The sequence below is a fragment of the Syngnathus typhle genome, linkage group LG6, assembly GCF_033458585.1.
Source record: "Syngnathus typhle isolate RoL2023-S1 ecotype Sweden linkage group LG6, RoL_Styp_1.0, whole genome shotgun sequence".
In the NCBI taxonomy this organism is placed as follows: domain Eukaryota; kingdom Metazoa; phylum Chordata; class Actinopteri; order Syngnathiformes; family Syngnathidae; genus Syngnathus; species Syngnathus typhle.
Genome location: NC_083743.1, coordinates 3149439 through 3172582, shown reverse-complemented (window position 1 = coordinate 3172582; position 23144 = coordinate 3149439). Strand labels below are relative to the sequence as shown.

At 45.1% G+C, this 23144-nt stretch overlaps 4 protein-coding genes across 8 annotated transcripts; 3 read left to right on the top strand and 1 right to left on the bottom strand.

Annotated features, from left to right (window-relative positions):
* Nucleotides 1-21: 21 nt before the first annotated feature.
* Nucleotides 22-6288, bottom strand: six5 (SIX homeobox 5). The gene is made up of 3 exons (XM_061280375.1): nucleotides 5609-6288; nucleotides 3334-4757; nucleotides 22-3183 (listed from the first exon to the last, which is right to left on the bottom strand). The coding sequence occupies exons 1-3, from the start codon at nucleotides 6286-6288 to the stop codon at nucleotides 2504-2506; spliced, it is 2784 nt and encodes a 927-aa protein (XP_061136359.1). The 3' UTR covers nucleotides 22-2503.
* tbcb (tubulin folding cofactor B) lies at nucleotides 6278-9443 on the top strand. 2 transcript variants are annotated; one of them, XM_061280387.1, is made up of 7 exons: nucleotides 6278-6417; nucleotides 7566-7702; nucleotides 7807-7950; nucleotides 8040-8136; nucleotides 8255-8446; nucleotides 8688-8760; nucleotides 8842-9443. In XM_061280387.1, exons 2-7 carry the CDS (start codon nucleotides 7583-7585, stop codon nucleotides 8954-8956), a joined length of 741 nt encoding a protein of 246 aa, XP_061136371.1. In that variant the 5' UTR covers nucleotides 6278-6417; nucleotides 7566-7582; the 3' UTR covers nucleotides 8957-9443. The 2 variants fall into 2 exon arrangements, with proteins under 2 accessions (XP_061136371.1, XP_061136370.1); XM_061280386.1 differs by lacking the exon at nucleotides 6278-6417 and adding an exon at nucleotides 7011-7174.
* Nucleotides 9444-9701: 258 nt separating this feature from the next.
* clptm1 (CLPTM1 regulator of GABA type A receptor forward trafficking) lies at nucleotides 9702-15550 on the top strand. Its single transcript, XM_061280817.1, has 14 exons — nucleotides 9702-9803; nucleotides 11587-11735; nucleotides 11839-11962; nucleotides 12082-12240; nucleotides 12337-12454; nucleotides 12531-12616; nucleotides 12876-12996; nucleotides 13077-13321; nucleotides 13642-13735; nucleotides 13806-13996; nucleotides 14082-14177; nucleotides 14255-14390; nucleotides 14488-14655; nucleotides 14787-15550. Exons 1-14 carry the CDS (start codon nucleotides 9753-9755, stop codon nucleotides 14969-14971), a joined length of 1923 nt encoding a protein of 640 aa, XP_061136801.1. The 5' UTR covers nucleotides 9702-9752; the 3' UTR covers nucleotides 14972-15550.
* A 542-nt stretch (nucleotides 15551-16092) lies between these two features.
* relb (v-rel avian reticuloendotheliosis viral oncogene homolog B) lies at nucleotides 16093-21774 on the top strand. 4 transcript variants are annotated; one of them, XM_061280820.1, is made up of 11 exons: nucleotides 16093-16558; nucleotides 16727-16747; nucleotides 17095-17264; nucleotides 18674-19006; nucleotides 19138-19304; nucleotides 19394-19485; nucleotides 19560-19691; nucleotides 19803-19907; nucleotides 19983-20198; nucleotides 20340-20405; nucleotides 20538-20833. In XM_061280820.1, the coding sequence occupies exons 1-11, from the start codon at nucleotides 16534-16536 to the stop codon at nucleotides 20690-20692; spliced, it is 1482 nt and encodes a 493-aa protein (XP_061136804.1). In that variant the 5' UTR covers nucleotides 16093-16533; the 3' UTR covers nucleotides 20693-20833. The 4 variants fall into 4 exon arrangements, with proteins under 4 accessions (XP_061136804.1, XP_061136802.1, XP_061136806.1 ...); XM_061280818.1 differs by having other exon boundaries at nucleotides 16096-16558; nucleotides 20584-21774; XM_061280822.1 differs by lacking the exons at nucleotides 16093-16558; nucleotides 16727-16747; nucleotides 17095-17264 and adding an exon at nucleotides 17568-18569 and having other exon boundaries at nucleotides 20584-21774.
* The last annotated feature ends 1370 nt before the right edge of the window (nucleotides 21775-23144 follow it).

The window sequence follows — 23144 nt, the reverse complement described above, 5'->3', positions numbered from 1 at the left end:
AAATCAAGCGATTACACAAAGTCATATAAATGTACTTTATTACATCGGCGTGTAATATAAAAAATAGAATGCATTTAATACAAAAGAGGAGAAAACAAAACAAGTGAGCCCTTTTCAAACACTATCAAATAGTCAATACATTATCTTTGGTGAATGCTGGAGTTCTTTGTGTGTGTGTCAGGTAGGAAAGCTAAAACTCCCAAACATACAATTGTGCATTTGCCCAAACAGGCTTGTTGTATTGATGTGATTTTGGTTAGAGATGGCTCATGCACCAGACAAAACATATTTGACATACAAATTCATATTTCCCTTTATCCCTCTGTTATTTAAATGCTTAATACAAATGATCTGTCCATCTGATGCGACCACGTCAAACATTTATTTGAACAACTGATGAAAATGAATGTCATTTTCTTTTTTCTTCAAATAAAACGTGAAAGACCAATGGACAAAATGAGTTTTGGTTTAAATGTACAAACAAAACAGTCTTGTATAGAAAGTCTACACACCCCTGCTGAAATGCCCGTTTTGCATCATTAACATTTTAACACTATTAACGTGGCCTGTTTTCATCGACCTTAATAATAATAATACTCTGGGGGTGTTGGGGAAATCATAGAACATCAGAAATTTGTGGTTAATCCAATCTAACAAGAACGTAAATGCGATTGGTTATTTCAAAACACACCTGTTAAGAGGGTGTGCATACTTTTACAACCACATCACAGTTATTTCTATTTACCCCTTTTTGAAAAGATTTTTTAAAAATGGTGTTGTGTAGGTCACATTGATTTTCAGAATGAATCACAAAAAACACATTTGAACAGGGGTGTGTAGACTTTTTATGGCCATTGTACGTTGCCACAAAAATAGCCATAATGTAACGACAGACTTTAAAGAGTGTGTGTGTGTACCATTAATGGGCAAAATGTTTCACCGCTGACAGTGGAAGGTCCACAAGACCATTTCCGACTTGAATTATGGATTTTTTTCCCACAATTTTAAGGTCTTGTGTCCAAACACTGTTGTAGCAACGACGTAAACATTGTCTGAATGCAATGTGCAAAATATACAAAAACAAAACGTATTTTTTTTAACCGGAAAATGAAAACCACGCAGACGAACGACTATTCCAACGCGAGTCTCGTTTGGTTGCAGACATCTAAAAACATTTGATTCAAAACGTATAAGCTTTAATATAAGGCACTTGTGTTTTAGTGTCACGCAGCATCCGGAGAAAGGTAAAGCTTTCGTTGCGCTCCTAACTTTTTACCAACTTGAGACACTTTAGTGTCCTAGAAGTATAAAAATTGCATAGTTGATGTTAAAAAAAAGGGCAGTCGTGTTATTCAAGTGGTAAATACAGCTCATAAAATACAACTGGATGTCCCTGGAAGCTTTACAAACATACATATTGTGTCACATAAAAATCTGGACTCCTTGCTAGTACATTATAAACAATAAAAACAAAAATGCATTTTTGGATAAGTCAGCCAACACCCAACTATTTCAAGACCTGTGCCCTTCCCAGATGGTCTGCTGAATAGTTGACTGTGTTCCCTCCAAAACTATGACCGACGACTGCACTGCCAACAAAACGCCACACACATCCACCACAGTGCAAGTGTAGCGAAACCAGCTGCAAGAACAAATGCGGTCGGACTCACTCCTTGCACAACGGCCATTAATTCAATCTGGATGCAGTTTGCTTTAACAGAGCTATTCAAAGTGTGAGATGGCAAAAAAACTCTGTGGAAGGCGCAGCAGCTTGAGAAATCTAAAAATATATATAAAGTATTTGGAAATCTCTTATTTGCGTTCTTAAAATGGACAAGAATACTCCTGAAAATATGACCCGGAAAAGCTGCCTAACAAGGTTGAGACGGACAATCATTGAGGTATCCATATGCTAAATTTTCAAATGTCAGTTAGAGAAATGATTTTCCTTGAAATTGCAAGACGTCCTTGCAAATATTTGATTTGTTAAAATGATACAGAAATGAATGTGAACTAGAATCCCGTACAAAATATCCTGTAGGTTGTTTTGTGGCCTAAGGAAGCCGCATGCCTAGTGTCGGTTGACATACCACTAGCTCACACTTTGAAAAGCACCACTACTCTTGAAACTCGACCATTTTCTCTCAATAGTAGGATGTCGATTTTGGTGGAGCTGGTGTTGGATTGCTTTCAAGCTCACTCGCCGACTGTAGGCGAAGCATACAAGTGTGAATGATTGTCTTTAGGTGCCCACTCAGTGATTGGTGGTCAATCCAGGGTGTGGTCAAAGTCATCTGGGACCGAGTTTCGAGAAAAGGCTAAGCGGTAGAAAACTGATGGATGGATGGATGGATGGATGGATGGATGGATGGATGTCCCATGTTGTCCATTAAAGCTGAGGTGCCAGCTGAGGCTGCGATGGTTGTACAAGAGTGAACAGGTCCAGATAAACTAACAAGGCACCATTTGATTGTTTTTTCTCAGACGTGGTAGGTAAACATGTCTACAAGCCCAGATCATCATCCACAGGGACCGACTGAAGCTGAGTCAGAATCTTGGTCTCCCCGTCCATCTCTTCGGTATGCCCTAGTGGGGAGCTGGTGTCCTGCTCCGGAGACGTGCTCCCCAGAAGCAGCGCCTCCCCGCCCGGTAGACCCAACAGAGCTGGATCAACAGCTAGGTCCCCCTTCCCTCGTCCATCAAAGAGAGTCAGACCGGTTGAGGCAGAAAGAGGTAGCGGGCTCCAGGCCGGCTGGGACAACTGCATGTTAGTCGTCACCCCCCCTCCGTACATGGGACTGAGGGTAAGCATGCTTTCCGGCGAGAGAGCATTTGGCGCGGTAGGGCCGACTGATGGGTCTAGCGTGGTCGAAGAGGAAACGGTGGACGTCTGGGTGGCTGCACTTCCAGTCTCTGTGGTGTAGTACGGGATGGGCGGATTGAGGAAGTTCAGAGGAGACGTTGCGAGGATGTTGGTGGGCTGATCCGGGGTGCTTGAAAGCTGGGACGTTACAGGGATGTTTGATGCTGTTAGACCAAGGTTCATACCATTGGCTGGATGGGGGGAAGGCTCAGGAACTGGTTTCAAAGGCAAACTAGTAAGTTGAAAGCCAGCCGGAATGGTCAGGATCAGCTTCCCTTGCTGGACACTCAAGTAAGGGCTTCCACTCAGAAGAAGGTTACCTACCACAGAGGCACATAATAGAGAGGGTTAGCATTAGCATTATTATGTGCAGACAGATAAAATGATGTTGCCACAGAACTAAGTGAATTTACAATGAGTACTACAATAAATGAAGAACATTTTTTTAGCAGACAATTGATAAAGGTCACCTTGAGGTGCAGAAGGTAGCTGAATGATCCCAGAATTGAGCAGATGCACACCAGGATTCACGTTGGTTGGTGGGCCCACACTCTGAATCGGTCTCAGTTGGTTTAGCCTGAGAGGAGTTTGATTGATTCCACCCGGCGCTGAAGCCAGGATCTGCATAGGCACTCCGGCTGAGGGCATGGACAGAGAGGGACTGGCAGGAACCACCTGGGGGAACGAGATGGTGGAAGATGTCTGGATGGATGAGACCGGCACCAGCTGGGGGACGGATAGGGGGACTAACTTGGCTGGTGCAGTGGATTTTCCCTGCGGTACTGGAACCACTTGTGTTGGGGAGGAGATAGAAATGACCTGTGGTGCCTGGAGTTTCGTGGGGGAGGAGTTGATGGTTTGGGCCCCCAGTTGCCGGGTCACTTGTGGGAGAGGAGTACTAGGTACCTGTGAGATTGACACGATGGTTGTGGAACCGTCAGCTAAGGGTGTAGAAGCATCCAGCTGCCTGGTCATTGTGGGAAGGCCTTGGAAGTTGATTGCTGGGGAAGTGAGAGAGGAAACTGGGACTAGCTGAGGACGTTGGGGCATCTGTGCTATGGAGGAGTGCTGAACCAACTGGGATACCGGTATGCCCTGAATGGAAGGCACAACCTGGGGCAAGGAGAACAGCTGAGGGGTTGAGTTACTGGAGTTGACCAGTGAGCTCGAAGGGTTCATCTGAGAGGCTGAACTGGCGAAGACGATATATTCACCTTGCTGACTTGAGAGGGGCAAGGCAGAGCTAGTGATGGGCAAGGCCTCCTGGCACTGGGGGGTTTGTGCAAGAACCAGCGAAGGAAGGCTGGTTGGCGGTGAAGGCGACGAAGAGGAGCAAGTTGGCTCACTACTTTCTTGTTTTATCATGTCTTCTGGCACGGCGATAAAATCCATCGTATTGCTACTTTGACTCTTGGATTGCGCGGGAAGAGTGATGACTGATGTTGGGTTGGAGAGCGGTGAAGCGTTACTGTTAAGGACAACTGCTGGAAGACTGTTTGCTTTGGTGACCAGGGGCAAAACCTGCTGATCTACCAAGGACACCGCTTGCTGCGGACCATCTGGTTTGGCTAGAACCTGAGCCCCGTTTACTATCAAAGGGGAGCTGGCTACTTGACTCAGGGTGACTTTCTGGCCATCTCCCAAGCTCAGCCCGTTGATGATGACACCAGCGCCGGTACCGGAGATGAGGGAATTTCCATTGAACAGTATCGGTTGGGAAGCTGTGAGGAAGCCGGCAGAGCCGTTGACGATCAGCTGGCCTGCCGAGGTGCAGTTGACCGCTGAGAGCGAGATGACTGAGGCCTTGGCGGCGGCGGCGGGCTCCTCCGCTTTGTCTGGGGTTTCATCCATAGCGCTTGCCTCATCCTCACTGCTGTGGTTTCCATCTGACTCACTGAAACACCAAAGGGATGAAGAAAGTACTTTTAGTGAGACAGAAACCCAGATCTGTGCAAGTGCAGCAACCAGACCTCACAGCTCAGAGGTAAGCCATCACTAAGACTTCTTGGCTTTTGATTTTGGGAAAGTACGTATCTTCCAGACCACCACAAAAACCTTCAATGATAAGATAAGGTTGGTCTTATCTGTTCCCTCTTTGACATGATGTAATGCTTTGTGTTTTCTTCCAACAGACCTTGGAATAATAATTGTTGGCGCTAGGGTGGTTCTGGATGGTGAAAATTGAATTAAGCAGTAAAATTCACTTGTTTTGATCCATCTCGGGGGGCTGCCATTTTCCCTTGCTGTCGAGTGAAAATAATCCATAAACGCAATATTAATCAAAATTCTGTGTTCACACTAGTGGAGGCACATAGAAAAAAAATTAAATTGTTTTTTTTTTATTCGACTATCCCGTTGAGAATTGTGTTTTGAAATAGTATTCAAATAAAAAAAATGATTTTTTTCAGCACCGTATTGTATTTTCTTTGTTTTTAAATAGTGATCAAGTACAAAGAAACATGTGGAAGTGATTTTAGCAGCACTGTATTTTCTTTGTTTTTAAATAGTATTCAAGTTAAAACAAAAAACAAAAAAGTGATTGATTTTGTGTTGTATTTTCTCGAATGTGATTTTTCAGGACGCTTGACGCTTCTCACATTTCATAACAAAGCAACACGCTCCGCTGTCACCTCGAACGTGCGTGGATCGCTAGATCGACTCAAGTCGAACACGCTTTGTTTACATACACACGCAAACGGAGGTCGAACTCGAACAATATGGATTCGTGTACATGCGTGTTCTTGCCTCTTGCAGTGCGTCCCAGGCGGGGTTCTGTCCCTCTGCCGCCGGTTCTTGAACCAATTGCTGACCTGCGTCAGGGACAACCCGGTGACTTTGGCCAGGTTCTTCTTCTCGTCCGGAGTGGGATACCTGTTGCTTTTGTAGCACTCCTTCAGGGCGTTGCGAGACTTCTCCTTGAAGCAGTAGACCGTCTCTTCGCCGTCCCAGATGGTCTTTGGCAGTGGAAACTTTTTCCTGAGTCGGTACTTGTCCACGGCGCCTAGGCTGCGGCCGCGGGACCGCTCTGCCTCCTTGTAGCGGGCTCTCAGGTAGAGGTCCTGCAGGAAGACGTGGTTGGACGGCTGGAAGTCGTGGCTCTCCAGCAACGCGTATAGCTCCTTAAAGCGTTCCCTGTGGAACGCCACCAGAGCCTGGGCCTTGAGCAGGGTCTCGTTGCCACGTAGCAGCTCGGACGAGGGATGGATGGTAGAGAGGAATCTCCACAGGCGATCCACATTGCCCGCCTGCAGGAGGGCCTCGCACAGACACGAAACCTGCTCCGTGGAAAAACTCACCGCGGAGAGCTGGAAAGTTTGAAGCAAGCGTTCGGCCACTTGCTCCGCGTCTTTCTCGTCCTCCGCGGCGGTGGGCTCCTCTGCGCTATTGTCGGATTGTTCTGTGGACTCCAGAGACAAGGAAGCCATTTTTTACTTGAACTTTTTTTCCCTTCCTCCTCCTCCGCCTGCTGGCTCCTCTCTCCTGCACTAGTGGAGCCGAACGTGACAACCAGGCAAGGACGCGCCCCTTTTCGCCCCTCAGCGAGCACAACAAAAGTGAGTAAATAAAATTGTAAATCATTTATCCATCCCGGTTTTTTTTTTATTTTTATTATTCACTAAAATCTCGTTTAAAAAAACGTGTTCGCGTGTTCTTGTTTTGTGTGCGCGTGTGCTGCTTTTGCATACAAACTTTGCATCCACTTCGCTTTCCATTTGGCCATTTTATTCCGTTTTTTTCCCCCCAAAGAGATTTTTTTCGTATTGAGGCATGAATTGCTTCAATTTCTTTGATTTTTGTTTTACCCCTGTCAAGAAATTGCCCCTTTGTTATCTATTTAACGTGGTCTTAACTAATGTTCTGTGCATGTTGTCAAAATACGTATGTAGTTGGAGAATTATTTAACTGGTCAGAAGTAAAACTATTTATACGGTGGGTTTGAGTTTAGTCATACTGAACAATATTGCAGAGCGCCATCGTGTGACATTTGCAATAATTACATTTCCCTGATTGGTTATCAATATGTCAACTGGTATAGGCGCTTTTACCTTCCACTTCCGCCACACTTGAAACCCAATTGGTCCAACTGTTCGTACTCTGATGTGATTGGATGACTGAATCTATAGGGGGCGGGGACATAATGACGGAAGCCGGAACTGTCGTCACCAACAGCGAGCAGCACCACTTGACGGCAGGAGCTGACACATTGTTTGGGAAAACAACAACGTGACTTATAGATTCATCAATTCTGATCTACTTTACAACTCGCTACTTTACAACGCAACCGCGGTCTCAATCAAAAGTAACATATTTGTAAGGAACTCTCAATAAAGTTCAACCGTTCATTTTGAGTTGCTTTGTTGCCGATGTTAGCCACCCCAGCAGCTAATGCGTCCTGTGGCTAGGTGCTGTTTGCTATTAGATGTAACCGATAACAAAATGTGAAATAATGAGTAGCACTAAGTCGACTACGGTCGTATTTGTTAAACTGTAACGTTTGTAGGAAAAGCTTAGACGTATATAGTGTTAAAATGCTGCCCGGGAGAAGTAGGCGTTGTCTTCCTTTTTACTCCATTGCGTTAAATGGAGACAGTCAATGGTGATCAAAATGTACTGGTAGTTATGTTTGATTTGCTATTAAGTCTTATATGAGTTTACCATTGTGTCTAGATTGATGAATTCCTCATTCTATATTTTTAAACAGCATCGGTGTCGGAGAAGATGGATGGTTCAATAAAGGTTATTACCAATCCCACTGTCAATGTGCGCCTCACGACCACCATATCCTCCTTTGAGGTGAACCGAAGGTTTGATCGCGGCATCACCATCGCAGAACTCAAGGTAAGCCAATTTCTATGAATGTCCATCAAATGATCCGTCATCTAAACACTTCCTCAACTGGGTGTGGAGATGCTCATTATTTATTTGCTATATCGACGCATAAGGGCAAACTGGAGATGGTGGTGGGTGCCCTTGCCTCCAGCATGGACCTGGAGTTGTTCAGCACGTCGGACCAATTGTTGCAGAAGATGGACAACGACAACGCTTTACTGGGCTCTTATCCTGTGGATGACAACTGCAGAATACATGTACGGGGTATTGGTTCCAGTGATGATTAAGAGAAAGTGAAAAGTGGGTCGAGTGAGCATTTATTTCTCTAACTGCTTTTCCTCTTCAGGTTATTGATCGAAGTGGGGGCCAGTTGGGAGAGTTTACCGATGTCACCCAAGTGGAGAAATTTGCTCTGTCAGACGATGCTTATGAACAGAGAGCAGGTAAGTAAGCTTAAAACCACGCGTCAGAGCTTCTCCTATAGCCTCTTTTCAAACAATCACCAGAATGAGTACATCAGAGCCATAACCGATTATCAAGGATTTGCTCTCTCCGCTTTAGAGTCGGCAAGATCCTTCATGAAGAAGCAGTCCCTCGGCCGTTACAATGAGGAGGAGGCGGCCAAGAAGAAAGCTGAGAGCATCGCAAAGGAGAAGGAACAGAAGGCGGCGGCTGAAGCCATTTCTGTGGGCAGCCGATGCCAAATCCAAGTCCCTGGGCAGCCCACAAAGCTTGGCACGGTCATGTTTGTTGGTAAGGCCGAGCGTATATGTGAAGACCTGGAGTGTTTGCGTTCTGATTTTTGCCCCCTCTTGACCAAGGAAGTCATACATCTGATTATCTTTTCAAATTTACATTGAATGGGAGTCACCTGCTTGTTGATCGAGCCTGAATACATTTCAGATGTTCTAGTAGTCCATCATTTTCTGCTTTCTCACAATTCTTTCCACCTTGAAGAAAAAAAACAACTAATTTTTGTTGATTATTGTCACAGGCACCACCGATTTCAAGCCAGGCTATTGGGTGGGTGTCAAGTACGACGAGCCGTTGGGGAAGCACGATGGCAGGTGGGAGCGCCGTTCCACACACATTTAACACGCCGGATTATTATTTTTTGACTCGTTTCTAATTGTCTTCTTTCGTCACAGTTGCAAGGGGAAGCGCTACTTTGAGTGTGAGAAGAACTACGGGGTGTTCGTGAAGCCACTGAATGTGATTGTGGGAGACTTTCCAGAGGAGGATTACGGTTTAGATGAGATGTAGAACTGCGAGGTGTCAAGAGATGATGGAAGGACGTTGGCAAGAACCCGTTTTCTCGGCTTGGCTTTTCCAATAGGCATGAACCGCAAATAGTTGACGTTGAATTAACAGGTTTTTGTTTTAGCTTGAAATTTCCCATATTCTTGCCGATGCAGTAGAAATAGCAAAGGCCTATACTGTATCATCTTGGTTTTGCAGGATTTGGTTGCATATGATTTTTTTTTTTTTTAACATTACTCCCTTGTGTATTTCCGACGTACCTGTTGAATCGCATCATTTGAAAAAATATCCCATCTTATCCCTTGCTTCATGCCAGCGTGTATGAAATATGTATTGTGTATTCATACTATGTGTGTGTACCACAGGAAGATATTTGTTTCCAAACAATTTGTTTGTGTTAAGCAATCAACATCAAGCCTCCATGTAGATACATTTTCCTCTTATTTTTATATTAATGAATTCCTCTCATTGAAAATGTTTGCACTATCAACGTGTGTTGTGTTTTTATTGAAATCCTGCAATGGAAATCTGAAATTTAACTGAATAATAATAATAATAAATGATAGGGTGCTACAAAGCATTACATAAAAAAAACACATTTATGATGTAAGCCAAAACACTCCTGTATGCACAAATATGGTCAAATCAAATTAAAAAAGACGTCAGAAATACGTAACATGCACTGTCATTTTTTTTATATATTTCTTTGGCCTCGCCCACTATCGCCGGTGGCGATCCTCTCGCGAGATTTCCCCGCGACGTAGCAGCGTGCTTGTGTTCGCGACAGAGACAAGGAAAGATGGCGACGCAGGAGAGCCAAGCGCCTAAAGCAGCCGTCAGCAATGGCGAGGTAAAATCAGCCACCCCGCCTTGACATATGCGTTCCGTTTCTCCTTTTCACTGACAGGAGGACCGCTTTTCCGTAACAACGTCGAGTGTCACGCCGCTGCCGTTTAAAGCGGCCGGGTGACGTTTGTCAGAGCCGGTTGCTTTCGAAACGGCCCCCCCTCCGTTACCCCCCCTCCTTCCTCCGGTGCTCTTGCTGACAAATTCACGCTGTTAGCGTGCAAGACGAGTGATCCTAATGGACACATTCTGCCTGGAAGAGCTACTAAGCTCATTGCTAACTATCTCCCCGGTGTCAGCTAGCTACCACAAGGCCTCGGACTAGGGAACCATGCAGCCTCGGGACAGTCCGCATACGTCACCTTATCAAAGCATCGTTCACTTATCAAAGCATCGTTCACTTGTTACAAATGGGCTAACGCCTTATTTGTCATTGTGGTCGTCGTCTGATTTGGGCGTTTTGAAAAATACTGATTTCTGCTTTTTAGTCAGTTTCAACTAGATTGCCTCAAGGAAACTAAACTGGAAAAAGTAGCGCAGTAGCGGTCTAAATCGAAACAAACATCAAATTTGGGTTTAGCAATTAAAAAAAAAACATTGGCTATGTCCTTCCTATTATTGCGATTAAAATTTAATATGAAAATTATTTTTCAAGGTCCTCTTCCCATGTATAATGAATGTTGTTACTACCGTCGGTTATTAGTGGCTTCAATAAAACTAAATATTTTTAAAGGACGTCTTGGTGAAAGCTGTTTTGGCACAATGTCAATCATGGCGAACTGGGTTAATATCCACGTTTAGAATCAAAGATCCGCTAGCTCGTTATGACTAGCGTTGCCCTGACTCTAAGGACCATTTCTGCTAATTAAATTAAAAAACGAGTCAGCCTAAAGGCAAAACTCGCGTCTGGTCTATTCTGCCCTCAAATTAATTCTTGGATTGTTAATTTTGTTTGATGATTCAACGGACTACTTAATAATGTGTTTTGTACGAAATCGCTTTCAAACATTCGCTGTTAGTTTGAGGATGTGTGTCATCCCGCCGTGTTGCAATCAATTAAAACCGTATTTCCCTCGAGTTTAAATATCACAACCATGCCGGAATAGGAAAAAATCCTTCCGCTTCTCAACAAGCGGTTCATTTTTAATCCTTGTACACCTTTTGGAAATGTATTGTCTTGATTGAACTTCCGTAGATAACCACTGTGTGTGCGTGGCACGCTTGTTCCGAAGCCCGCGAATGAGCGATATGTCTCATTCATGCCTCGGGTGTAAAACAAAATCCCTTTAGCGCCACTTCAGGGCCGCCGCATGAAGAATGGGTGACTTATTTCCTTCCATACCTCAAAGCACTCGCTCCAATCATTTACTTGTCATGTCTCCACTGGCTCGAAGCAAACTCTTTTGTCTCCCATGTGTTGAAAACAAAAGGGGAAGATTAAACGTTGAGATAGCCAACGGGTCCCATGACTTTGTTTGTGCTTGTCTATTGTGTCATTTGAATAGAAAAGTGGCCTTGTTTGTGTTGGTGGACAGTTCCGTTTTGTTTGACAGCACTGAAGGGGGGAATGTGTCGTTTTTATTGAATGATTACATCATTGTTTATTGTATAGCCCATAGGAGTGGAAAAGACAATTTGATATGTACCTGGATACAATGGGTGACATATTATTTTCTAACAGTATGGAGGCTTAGGAAAATGCACATTCATCAGAGCAAAAAGGGTATTTGCTCTGGGTTTTTTTAATCCATGCGGAACTGCTCACCCCCTTTTTTTTTGTGACGCAGGTTAGCAGTAATGGAAGTCCTGCGACAACAGACGGCCAGATCGTGCAGACGACCGAAAATGCGCTGGACCCCCAGCAGGAGCAACAGCCGCAGCAACAACCACAACAAGCACCTAATGCCTGGCAGGTCATTAAAGGAGTGCTCTTCAGGTGCATACCATTTTTTTCTTTTGTAATTTAGAAGTATATCAATTGCATTCCTATTGATGGACAAGAATTTTCTCACTGCTGCTGTTAAATTATGTACTTGTAGAATTTTTATCATCTGGGCCATCAGTAGCTGGTTCCGTCGAGGGCCGTCCACTCCAGACCCCAACGCAGCGGCTGGAGCACCCAGAGTACCCAGCAGGAACCTTTTCACTAAGGACACCCTCATGGTATTATTATTAATAATAATAATTTATAACATTTCATTTTAGATCCCCTAGTCACTTGCATTTGAGCAGCAAAAAGTCAAACCCCCCGTGCATCTCTTCTTTTCTCGTCATGCCCGCAGGACCTGTACGTTTACATCTCTCAAGACGAGGTGTTCACCGACTTCAACAACACCGATTCGCTCTTCTGGTTCCACCGCGACCTCGTCTACGGAGACTGGTCCACGGGGGACGAAGGGGACGGCTGCTATGAGCACTATAAGGATATGGCTATCCCCGAGGTGAGACCGTGGGAGGTGGGATCAGGTGGAATGGTGTTTACAGGGGAAATGAGCAGACACCATGTGGCATTTGATGAACTCTGCGTCGGCTTGTAGGCGGTGCAGCAGAACGGCTCCCTCTATATTCACGTCTATTTCACCAAGAGCGGACTGCACCCGGACCCAAAGCGCAAAGGGCAGTATCGCAGACTGGCGACCGTTCACGCCTCGCGAAGTAAGTCGTCCGTTTTTAGACAGGCAATTTCTGGGATGGCGTTGTCGTGCTTCACGGAATTGTTTTGGTTTTTCAGTGCTAAACAAATTCAAGCGGAGGAAGTTCATGAAGACCAAGAATCTACTCACAGGGGAGACGGAAGCAGATCCAGAGATGATCAAGGCGAGTCTGCGGTTTGCGACAAAGCTTCCGTTCTTAGTCCGGTTCAGAATATTAAGTACGGTTTTATCCCAACATGCTCTGCAAACTTAATAAGCAAATACAATGGAGTCAGTTTGAAGGTGCAAATCTTGAGTCTATTTAATTCTCAAGGTGGTTTCAAGTAGATGGCAGCGATGTAAACGCTCACTCGAGAGTGAAGCCAAAGCACTTCAATTAACGCCAGCATTCTTGACACGTACGCCATTTCATCCCCTCGCAGCGGGCAGAGAGCCACGGTCCAGTGGAAATCATCTCTCACTGGCACCCCAACCTCACCATCAACATGGTGGACGACCACACGGCTTGGGTGAAAGGCTCCGTCCCACCCCCGCTGGACCAGCGTAAGTTTCTCCACTGAAACACGAGAAGAATTTGACGTCCGAGCTATATCACGACATTCCTCTTCTACTTCTTCCACCAGATGTAAAGTTTGATGCGGTGAGCGGCGACTACTACCCGATAGTGTACTTCAATGACTACTGGAACCTTCAGAAGGACTACTACCCCATCAATGATACCTTGAGCGCACTGCCACTACGCCTCAACTACTGCCCGCTGTCCTTATGGCGCTGGCAGCTCTACGCTGCCCAGAACGCTCGCTCGCTGTGGAACTTCCTGCCTGAGGACACCTACGAGCAGTCGGATGAGGATCAGGACTCTGTCAAGGTTGGGCGGACATTAAAACGGGGGGCACTGAAATATTCTTGAAACATGCCCTCAGATAATTGATCATTTATTCCCAAGAATTGTTTTTCACTTTACCCCTGTTCCGCCGTCTGTACCATATTTTGAATTGTTATCAGTCTTTTCTGAAGAATGTTTTGCAAAATGTTTTTTATTTTGCAGACTCCCTAAAATATGCATTAGTGTACCATATGAAAATGTAATATTTTTATTTAATTTATGATAAAACAGTATATACCGTACTTAATTTATTTCTATTTTCTTATTTGAATTGATTTTTTTTATTGAATCATATTTTAAAGGTGGCCCTACTGGAAACCAACCCCTACCTCCTCGGACTGACTATCGTGGTCTCCATCGTGCATAGCATCTTCGAGTTTCTGGCCTTCAAGAACGGTAAGCATTCTCACTGTACGTAGGTTTTGACGCTTCCTTCACGCTTTTCCTCCACTCTTTCCTTCCCAAGACATCCAATTCTGGAACAGCAGACAGTCATTGGAAGGCCTCTCTGTGCGCTCCATCATTTTCGGGGTGTTCCAGTCGCTGGTGGTGCTCCTCTACATTCTCGACAACGAGACCAACTTTGTGGTGCAGGTCAGCGTCTTCATCGGCCTTCTTATCGACCTCTGGAAAATCACCAAGGTCATGGATGTCAAAGTAAGTCAACTCACACTTTTCTTTTTTTTTCTTTTTAACGAATGCAGCCGTTTTCTAGATCAATGCTTATTTTCTTTTTCCATAGTTGGACAGAGAGAATAAAATCGCAGGATTAGTCCCGAGACTCGTGTTCAAAGACAAGTCCACATACGTGCAGTCTTCAACCAAAATCTATGACGACGTGAGTCGAGATGACTTTTCGTTTTGACGATGTTGTGCGGTTGATTGTGACCCGGGTCCTTCTGGTTCCGCACTCAGATGGCCTTCAAGTACTTGTCATGGCTGCTTTACCCTCTGTTTGGCTGCTACGCCATCTACAGCTTATTGTATGTGGAGCACAAAGGCTGGTACTCATGGGTACTAAGCATGCTCTACGGCTTCTTGCTAACCTTTGGTGAGTAAGCTAACGGTGTCGATTCGAGCTTTGCTTTGACAGCCATGGGCGTGGATGAAACGAGTCCAATAACACATCTCCCTCTCCGTGTATTTAGGCTTCATCACAATGACGCCGCAGCTATTCATCAACTACAAAATGAAATCAGTGGCCCACCTCCCGTGGAGGATGCTCACGTACAAGGCGCTGAATACCTTCATCGATGACCTATTTGCCTTTGTCATCAAGATGCCCATGATGTACAGGATAGGATGCCTCAGAGACGGTACGTCTCCTCGATTTCACTCTCTGCTTCGAAGAGGCGAGCGTGCACCGTTTGTGAGGGGGGAAAAGAAAATTGGTGATCCGCAGGTCACTACTTAGGAAAACGCAGTAACGCGTTTGTCTTTTTTGCAGACGTGGTCTTCTTCGTCTACCTGTATCAGCGCTGGATATATCGAGTGGACCCCAACAGGGTCAACGAGTACGGCACCAGCGGAGTGGAACAACCGCAGCAGAATAACGCAGCAGCAGCAGCAGCAGGTGATGCCCAGGCGGCAGCCATCACAGACAAACCAGACAAGGAGAAAAAGAACGAATAAGCAAGACATTGACGCCTTCCCCACACGTTCGGCCTCCCTGGCTTTCGGGGCAAAGAGGACTTAGGCAGATGGGGTCGGCTGTCAAGGACAAAAGAGAAAGGAAAAAAAAAATGCAGTTCAACTGTACTCTCCGATTCCTGTATGGGTCCACAGAGAATCATCTTCATTGTAGACTTGGTAAATTTTAATTTTTCTTCCCCACCCGCTCGTTTTACAGTTCAAGTGAAGTAAAACAAAATGTGATGTATTCTGTTTGATTTTGGGCGGGTACAAGTGTCTTGGAAATGAAGATGGCGGAGTTTGAGTTTAGACATTTTTTGTATACATGGAAGAAAGAAGCCTAGTGAAGCATTTCTTCTTTGTGTAAGTCCCATGTGAATCTAATTTTCATTCCACGTGAGAATTGAATTGTTGGAGGAAAACTGGAAAATCACCTTGGGATGATGCCAACGGGACATCGACAAGACCGTGACTACGACCTTTAATTTTAAACAAATTGTTCATGTTCTAAACTGGAACAGAGAAAAAAAAGCAGCCTTGTTGGTATTAATATAAATATAAATATTGTCAATGAGTTTTCTTTTTCCTTCATCGACTCATTCTTTTACGTCCGTCCACAACGTGTACAGAATTCCAGCTTGTTAATGAGTGCCAATGTCCAAAGTGTCTAGCAATATTTAATTTACAAATCGAACTCTGGTAGTTTCATGTTAACACTCCAAAGCAGTTCACATGCACGCACAATTTCTGTCCCTTGTTTTCATTGTGAGGGCTGTGGATCTCTAGCAAAACAAGCTGCCATGCTGCTACATAATGAATTTTGAGTATTCATGTTTATAGTAAAACAAGTGTGACTGAAAATATCTAGGCAAAGACCTTTATTTTCTCAACTCGCTGTTCCAAATACAAAAAGAAATGGACCCAGTTGTACTTTCATTTTTATTTTTAAGCGCTGATAACACTAAATCACCTGCAGATGTCGCTTCATAACCACGATGGTGGCATTTTTATGTAGTGAAGTATACAAATAAAAAACCCTAATCAAATATGAATTAAATAATGTGTGACAACGTATCAACATTTTATATTTTCAAGCGCCGCGTGAGAGTCGCGGAAAGATGACGTCACACGCCGAAACGTAAAAGTAATGGTCGAGAGAAAAAGTCTAAGATTAATTCACCCTTTAATAACGTTCGATGTTGTCAACTTGGAAACGGTTCACTATATTCATCGTTGGTTTCTGTCTCAGCGCCGTCGATTTTGGGTACTGCATTTTGGCAGAGACTAGTTGGACGACGAGCGAGCGAGCGAGCGAGCGAGCCAAGTGACGTTTGGGGATTTCCAGTGCCGCTAGCAACCAATCGGCGGAAGGAGAACTGCTACGGAAACGCCAAGGCCGAAAGTGCTGCGCAAAGGCCACTCTTGGTCGCCGTCATCGCTGTGGCACCCCTCACATGGCTTCGGGGGCGTTCGGAGCCACCTTTTGACCCGCGTCACGGAACGGAGGACCTTTTATTGACAATAAAACGCCCCATAGCGACTGTTTTGATGTACTTGGAGACATGGACGTTTTTCGCTGCGCTCCCGGTAGGTGTCCTCTCAATTTTCTCCATGTGTGTATTGATGGCTGGGCGATGACATCATTGGCATACAATGTATTTCTTCCCTATTTATGCGACTCCCCCATTTGTCAACTGTCGAACACGTTTAGGCTGTTATTCTCTTGTTCATCGATTCTTTCTTTTTGTCCTGCAGAGAGAGGACTGTCCGATTTTGGTGAGTACAAGACGGCATCTGCTCTGTTGTGGTTTGTCTGGAGGCTTGAATGCAAGTTGACCTGATACTGAAGATAACTTGAACAAGTCATTTTTTAATCATTACCCCTAAGCGACACTTAAAACAAGTTTGAACAGAAAGTTAATGGGAAAGCCAATCCAAACATGTTAAACCCACATTTCTCTAAATACGGTCTTTTGATTAATATTAATAAAATTTTCTTCGTTCATATTTTGCCAGCATGACGTCACTGATGTTTTGGTGTGTGATCTGTTATACTACTTAGTGAGGTCAGCCATCTTGTGGCGCCCCTCCTTCCACATGCTAATGACTCTCTTATGCCTCAGACCTCATCCAGGAGATCATTACAGAGGACCACACAGGCATATCCCTCCCCAGACCGCCGCCCCCTCCTGCCGAGCTGCACGGCCAGAACCACAGGATGCACCGGCTTTGCTCTGCCTCCTCCCCGCCACCTTCTCAGCCGGTGCTGGTGGCGAGAGGCACCGCGTGTCAGGTAAGAAGCCAATCACTTTCTTCCCAACTTCTTCCATTATTTAATCAAAATGGCATTTTTTTGGCTTTCATCTTCAAGAAAGAATGATGGATATTGTTGAAAAGTGGATCGAATATATTTTCGGATCGTGTGGCATGACTGTACGCATTCATGTTGAATTCGTGCAATAGTGCCACTGGGGGAGTTGAGCAAAGAAAAGGCCTTTTCATCCCAGTCCAGAGAAGAAGGAGGTGATTAATGGCTCCAATGGTTTTGGTTTGACCCTATTCGTCAAAGATGAGTCTTCATCACATTGGCTTCATGGCTTTCACTATTATCTGGTGCATGAAGTGCAGGGAATCCAAGTAAACATGGAGGTCATGATTTTAGAAAGCTACATCGTCATACACAGAGATTAAAAGTTAATGTCGAGCAGAATCCTCAAATGGATTGTGTTTGAATTTTGAAGTTCCTATTTGACTTTGAGCCAAGCCCAATAATCCAAGTGGTTCCCAACTATTATGCCTCGCCACACTGGCATGCAGTGACAGATCATCAAGGTTGCCGTGGGAATGAATCCAATTTCACACAATGTGTCTGATCATTGTGATTCATTTCTTGAAACTGATCTTTATTCATTCGTGGCGTAAAGTGACAGACAGAAAAAAATATATAATTTGTGAGTAAATCGAGACAAGTTGTGCCTTTTGTCACCTATGAATTTTTTGTGTGTGTAAAATCGGTGCTGAAAAAATGCTTTAAGAACCTCGCAGGAATATCCCAGTAACAACACTTTGCTAACTTGGCAGAAGTCATGTGATTTCTCGTGGGCCAAGCAGTCAGGCAGGTCTTACTGTAAACCACGCGACTCAGCCAACACGGCTTTTATCGCTTGCCGACGTTACGTCACAGTCAAAGAAACTCCATGGAAGGAATTGCGAAGCCGAGCTGTAACTTGACCCCTACTTTCGTTTTGCCCGTCCTCTACTAGCCAAAACCCTCCCCGATGGGGTGAAAGGTCACATTCTTGGCCGGGAGCCGCTCTTCCATTGGTCGTTGACTGTGAGCTGACTTCCTATTTCCTTTGGGCTGGCGCCGCTCAGCTCGTTTCTTTTTTGCGTTTGTCGAATGCTTTACGCCGGCAACGAGAGCACGCTACCTCAGGCAAGATGACGGCACGTTGAGCGGCTGGGTCTCCTTTACTGTCTGCTGCTGCTTCTCTTTGTTCCCTAGAGGTTGGCTCGCTTGAATTCCTACCGCATGATGTCATATTAAGCCATCCGGTCCGCGGCTCACTTGTTTTTAGCTGCGTTCGATATCGTCCGGGTAATGGAAACTTGCTAACTATGCAAAAAAAAAAAAACTTTTTCATGCTATTGAGCTTGTGGTTTTCCCTCATCACCGACAGTTTTGTTTTTGTTTTCTTTTAGTCAAGCTGCAGCTTCACCCCACCTCTCCAGCAGCTCTGCTCGCCCCGGGACATGTCTCAATGCCCGCCTCCCCATCCTCAAGCCGGCTCCTCCCGCCACGGTCGCGGCCACCCGCGCCCGCTAACCTCCAAGCCCTTCAACGCCGCCGCCGCCGCTAAGAGCCGGTCCGGGGTGGAGATGCTGGAGCGCAGTCTGGAGAAGCCCAAGCTGGTGGTGGTGGAGCAACCCAAAGAGCGAGGCATGAGGTTTCGCTATGAGTGCGAAGGCCGCTCGGCCGGCAGCATCCTGGGCGCGTCGGGCAGTGAAAGCAACAAGACTCAGCCTGCCATCGAGGTATGGAGGATGTCACGGGTAATTTCATTCGGATGACAAATTGGGATTTTAGTCCATGTTTGAGAAAATGGAGCCGGAAGTTTTTTTAAAAAAAAAAAAGGCCCCGTCTAATATGTATGACTTCTTTTTAGATTCAAGGTTCCATCGAGCACTTGAAGAAGGTCACGGTCACGGTTTCCCTGGTGACCAAAGACCCCCCACACCGGCCGCACCCCCACTGCCTGGTGGGAAAAGACTGCCCGAAGGGATCGGGCATCTGCGTGGTGACGTTGAATCCTCACAGCAACCGGCGCCACAGGTGCGGCTTTTCATCTCCAGACGTGTTGTTCTTGTTCCACCACGTGTACGTTTTTTCACGCTTGTTGGTCGTTGGCTGCGATTTGACAGCTTCGCCAACCTGGGCATCCAGTGCGTGAGGAGGAAAGAACTTGACGTCTCATTGCAAAAAAGAAGAAGCCAGAATATTGACCCGTTTTTAAGTGAGACACACACGCACGCCTCTTTGTGTGTGTATGATGGGATGTCATAATCATTTATTTATTCGTTCCCTTAGCTGGTCACTCCAAGGGCATCGAGGACATGGACATGAACGCCGTGCGTTTGTGTTTCCAGTGCGAGCTGGAGTGGGAGGACGGCACGACGGACAGTCTCAGTCCCGTGGTGTCCAACCCCGTCTACGACAAAAGTAGGCGATGCGCGCACAATTTAAATCTTTTTAAATGTTCTTTAACAATCTTTTAATTCTATCTTTTCGCATCGCATCTGATGGCTGGCCGGATTTGCTTTGCCCTGTCAGAGGCCACCACGACATCCCAGTTAAAAATCAGCCAGCTGAACCAGTACACGGGACCCAGCACTGGCAAGACGGAGATCTACATGCTGTGTGACAAAGTGCAGAAAGGTACGGCCGTCCGTCCGGCCATGTCATGCGCTCGCCCAAAAAAAAGCTCCGCTGACTGTTTTTTTCCGCATGCAGATGATATCGAGATCATCTTCCGGCGCGGCTCTTGGAAAGCAAACGGCGAGTTCGCCCAGACGGACGTCCACCGGCAGATCGCCATCGTCTTCAAAACGCCCCCCTACCAGGACCGGGACATCGCGGAGGAAGTGGACGTCTGCGTCACCCTGCGCCGGCTGTCCGACCAAATGGAGAGCGAGCCGGTCACCTTCACGTACCTGCCGTATAATCCAGGTCTCAAGGCCGTGCAACACGTGCAAACCGAAGTGCAAGCGTCTTAATTAACATATCGCTTTTGTTATCGAAACACCGAAATAACCATTTAAGCTGCGCGACACCTCGATGAGTGTTTTTGTGACCCTTTTCCACTGTCAGATCCATATGAGGTGAAGCGCAAGAGAAAGATCAAGTCAGACATGAACTTCCAAGACAACGTCACAGGTGTGTATCACGGTATCCTTGTGACCTTTTGACCCCAGGTGTCACAATTTAGCAGCACACTTTTATGTCACACTTCAAATCTCAATTGGATTGTAAAAAAACAACAACATAATTACTATTTGTTTTTAAAAGGGCTCATCCCTACTGTGTACCAATCACTTATCGTTTCTACTGGCAGCCGAGTGCGCAGCGGCACCGGAACAGACCTTCCACTTCGCTCACGCCATGTCATCACCGTGCTCAGCCCAGGCGGGGCCCGGACCTTCGGGGGAGATGTGCTACCCTGAGCCCCTGGATGCCAACATGGACAGTAAAGATATGGCCCTCCTCAACCAGCTGATGGAGATGCCCGCCCTTGTGGACTTGTTTTCAGACTTACCCAGCGTCTCAGCCATGCCTGAGACTAGTCAGGCCCCCTTTCCCAACATGGACCCCAACCAGAACCTCGGCCTGTACACGCAGGACTTCTCTCATTACGCCGACTTGCAGTTCAACATGCTGGTCAACGGGAACTGGGAAATGCAGACCGAGCCGCCGGCCAGCCCGTCCAACGTGGTGCAGGTGAAGACCGAAGACGACCTATGAGGGCACGAAACTCCGGGTAATAGTCTGCACCGCAACCGTCACTTAAACAACATCTTTCCATTTTGTTTCAGCTAACATCATATAACATTAACTTCCTGTAGTTAAGTAGTAAATTAACTAGTGCTAGTCAATCATAAGGACTTGTTTATGCAGGGGCTGTTCTTGTGTATCAAAGTAAAAAAAATGATGACCGCGTCAGTAGCCACAAAATGTACTCAAAAACAAGTACTGCTATTTTTTTTTTTAGAAATTGTTTTGAATACACTTTTCTTTGTTTACACATGAAACAGTGCAATTGGCTCACCTAAAAAAATATTCCATAGCCATTTTTCCTACGTTTCATGAAGGTTTGTCCATTCAAGATTGATAAAGGGAAAAGTATATGAAATGTAGTCTCGATTTAATCTCAAATGTGTCTTTTTTTTTTCTCCCTCCCACAAAAGCTGACACGATGTAAAGCATTGATTTATTACTTAAACTGCTCGCAAATTCATTCTGAAGGCCTTGCTGGTCATGGCTTTAGTGAAAGGGAGCCGCTCAGCATTGCCAAATACTTGAGTGTATATGTGTATAGTATTTGTTTATTTTATAAATTGTCATGTGCCTAAATTTAGACTGAAAAATTCTGAACTGTTTTCTTGTCATTATTGAGTCATGGGATATTTCAAGTTTCACTCTCAAAAGGAACTGTCGTGTTTGTCAGAGCACTTAAACAAACCTGTCGAACATTCCAATGTAAATAAACACTGCGATGACGGGAAAAGTAAAACATGACAAAAATCAACTCTTTATCCTAAGTGTCATCATTGGAAATCATTGCACTTTACAATTCTCGAGAATTAAACGTGAATTGTGCAAGTTCTTGTTTTGTCTTTCCAAGTAGCTGCTGCGGCTGCTACCTGCTTTGTGAGGACTTATTCGGTTCCTCTCTCACTTTAGGGATGACAATTTGCTCATACTGGTGCAGAACGATGGACAAAGTGTGACACAAAAAGTGATAGAAAAAAAAGGCCGTTGAAAATGAGAACCAAATGCAAAAGTCGTTAGACGTGTTGATATGATAAACGCAGGTGCACGTCGGTGTGTATATTTATAGTGGCCACATTTTTTTCGGCGAGCTAGGTTTTCAACACCCACGGGAGTCCCCACATTATTTACAGGAAATCCCCGTAACACGAGTTGCTCTTACCAATTCAAACACTGATGATTGACGTGAGCGCCATTTAGGTGACCTTTGTACAAATTAGTGTTGGCTCGTGAGTAAACGATTCTTCAAAAGAACACATTTTCAGTGAACGACCAATATATCTACTGCAATTTCACATTAGATTGCTGGTTTGAGATTTACTTTTATTATTATTATTATTATTATTATTATTATTATTATTATTTTAATAAACATTTATGTTAAAACTTGTCAGGTGTTTTATTCCTTGTTTTTATATTCGAATATTTTATATTCAAAATAAATGGACAACAGATTTTTTTTTTTCAACCTTTTATTTCAACACAAACACATTCCGTATAATAGCACCATCAACAACAATCCAACAAATACAAATTAAAACATCAATGTCGGCATAACTGTGTCGGCTGCCATAGCAGCGACGATGTCTGTCACTCACTCGTGAAGCTTCGCAATCAAACAGCCAGCCAATCAGAAAGTTGAGGTGAGGGTGGTTTTTTACTAATGAAGTGGCCTGTTATTTGGTACACTTGAAAATGGCGGTGTACCTAATGGTGTGTCCGAGTGACGTCACAGATCAACCAGCCAATCAGAAAGTGGGGGTGAGGGCGGGTGTGGCACTTTTCACTTTCATTTAAGCTTTGACCTTGATTTTTCCCTAATGAAGTGGCCTGTTATTAGGTACACTTGAAAATGGCGGTGTACCTAATGGGGTGTCCGAGTGACGTCACGGGTCAACCAGCCAATCAGAAAGTGGGGGTGAGGGCGGGTGTGGCACTTTTCACTTTCATTTAAGCTTTGACCTTGATTTTTCCCTAATGAAGTGGCCTGTCATTAGGTACACTTGAAAATGGCGGTGTACCTAATGGAGTGTCCAAGTGACGTCACGGATCAACCAGCCAATCAGAAAGTGGGGGTGAGGGCGGGTGTGGCACTTTTCGCTTTCAGTTAAGCTTTGACCTTGATTT

Coding starts and splice junctions, on each gene's coding strand:
- six5 (XM_061280375.1), bottom strand. CDS start 6,288: ATGGCTTCCTTGTCTCTGGAGTCCACAGAACAATCCGACAATAGCGCA. Junction 4,758..5,608: donor CCTGGGACGCACTGCAAGAG/GCAAGAACACGC, acceptor TTGGTGTTTCAG/TGAGTCAGATGGAAACCACA. Junction 3,184..3,333: donor GCTACCTTCTGCACCTCAAG/GTGACCTTTATC, acceptor CCTCTGTGGTAG/GTAACCTTCTTCTGAGTGGA.
- tbcb (XM_061280387.1), top strand. CDS start 7,583: ATGGATGGTTCAATAAAGGTTATTACCAATCCCACTGTCAATGTGCGC. Junction 7,951..8,039: donor ATGACAACTGCAGAATACAT/GTACGGGGTATT, acceptor TTTCCTCTTCAG/GTTATTGATCGAAGTGGGGG. Junction 8,447..8,687: donor TGGCACGGTCATGTTTGTTG/GTAAGGCCGAGC, acceptor TTATTGTCACAG/GCACCACCGATTTCAAGCCA.
- clptm1 (XM_061280817.1), top strand. CDS start 9,753: ATGGCGACGCAGGAGAGCCAAGCGCCTAAAGCAGCCGTCAGCAATGGC. Junction 12,455..12,530: donor GACCGTTCACGCCTCGCGAA/GTAAGTCGTCCG, acceptor TTGGTTTTTCAG/TGCTAAACAAATTCAAGCGG. Junction 14,391..14,487: donor CGGCTTCTTGCTAACCTTTG/GTGAGTAAGCTA, acceptor CCGTGTATTTAG/GCTTCATCACAATGACGCCG.
- relb (XM_061280818.1), top strand. CDS start 16,534: ATGGACGTTTTTCGCTGCGCTCCCG. Junction 19,692..19,802: donor CAACCCCGTCTACGACAAAA/GTAGGCGATGCG, acceptor TTGCCCTGTCAG/AGGCCACCACGACATCCCAG. Junction 20,199..20,339: donor GTACCTGCCGTATAATCCAG/GTCTCAAGGCCG, acceptor TTCCACTGTCAG/ATCCATATGAGGTGAAGCGC.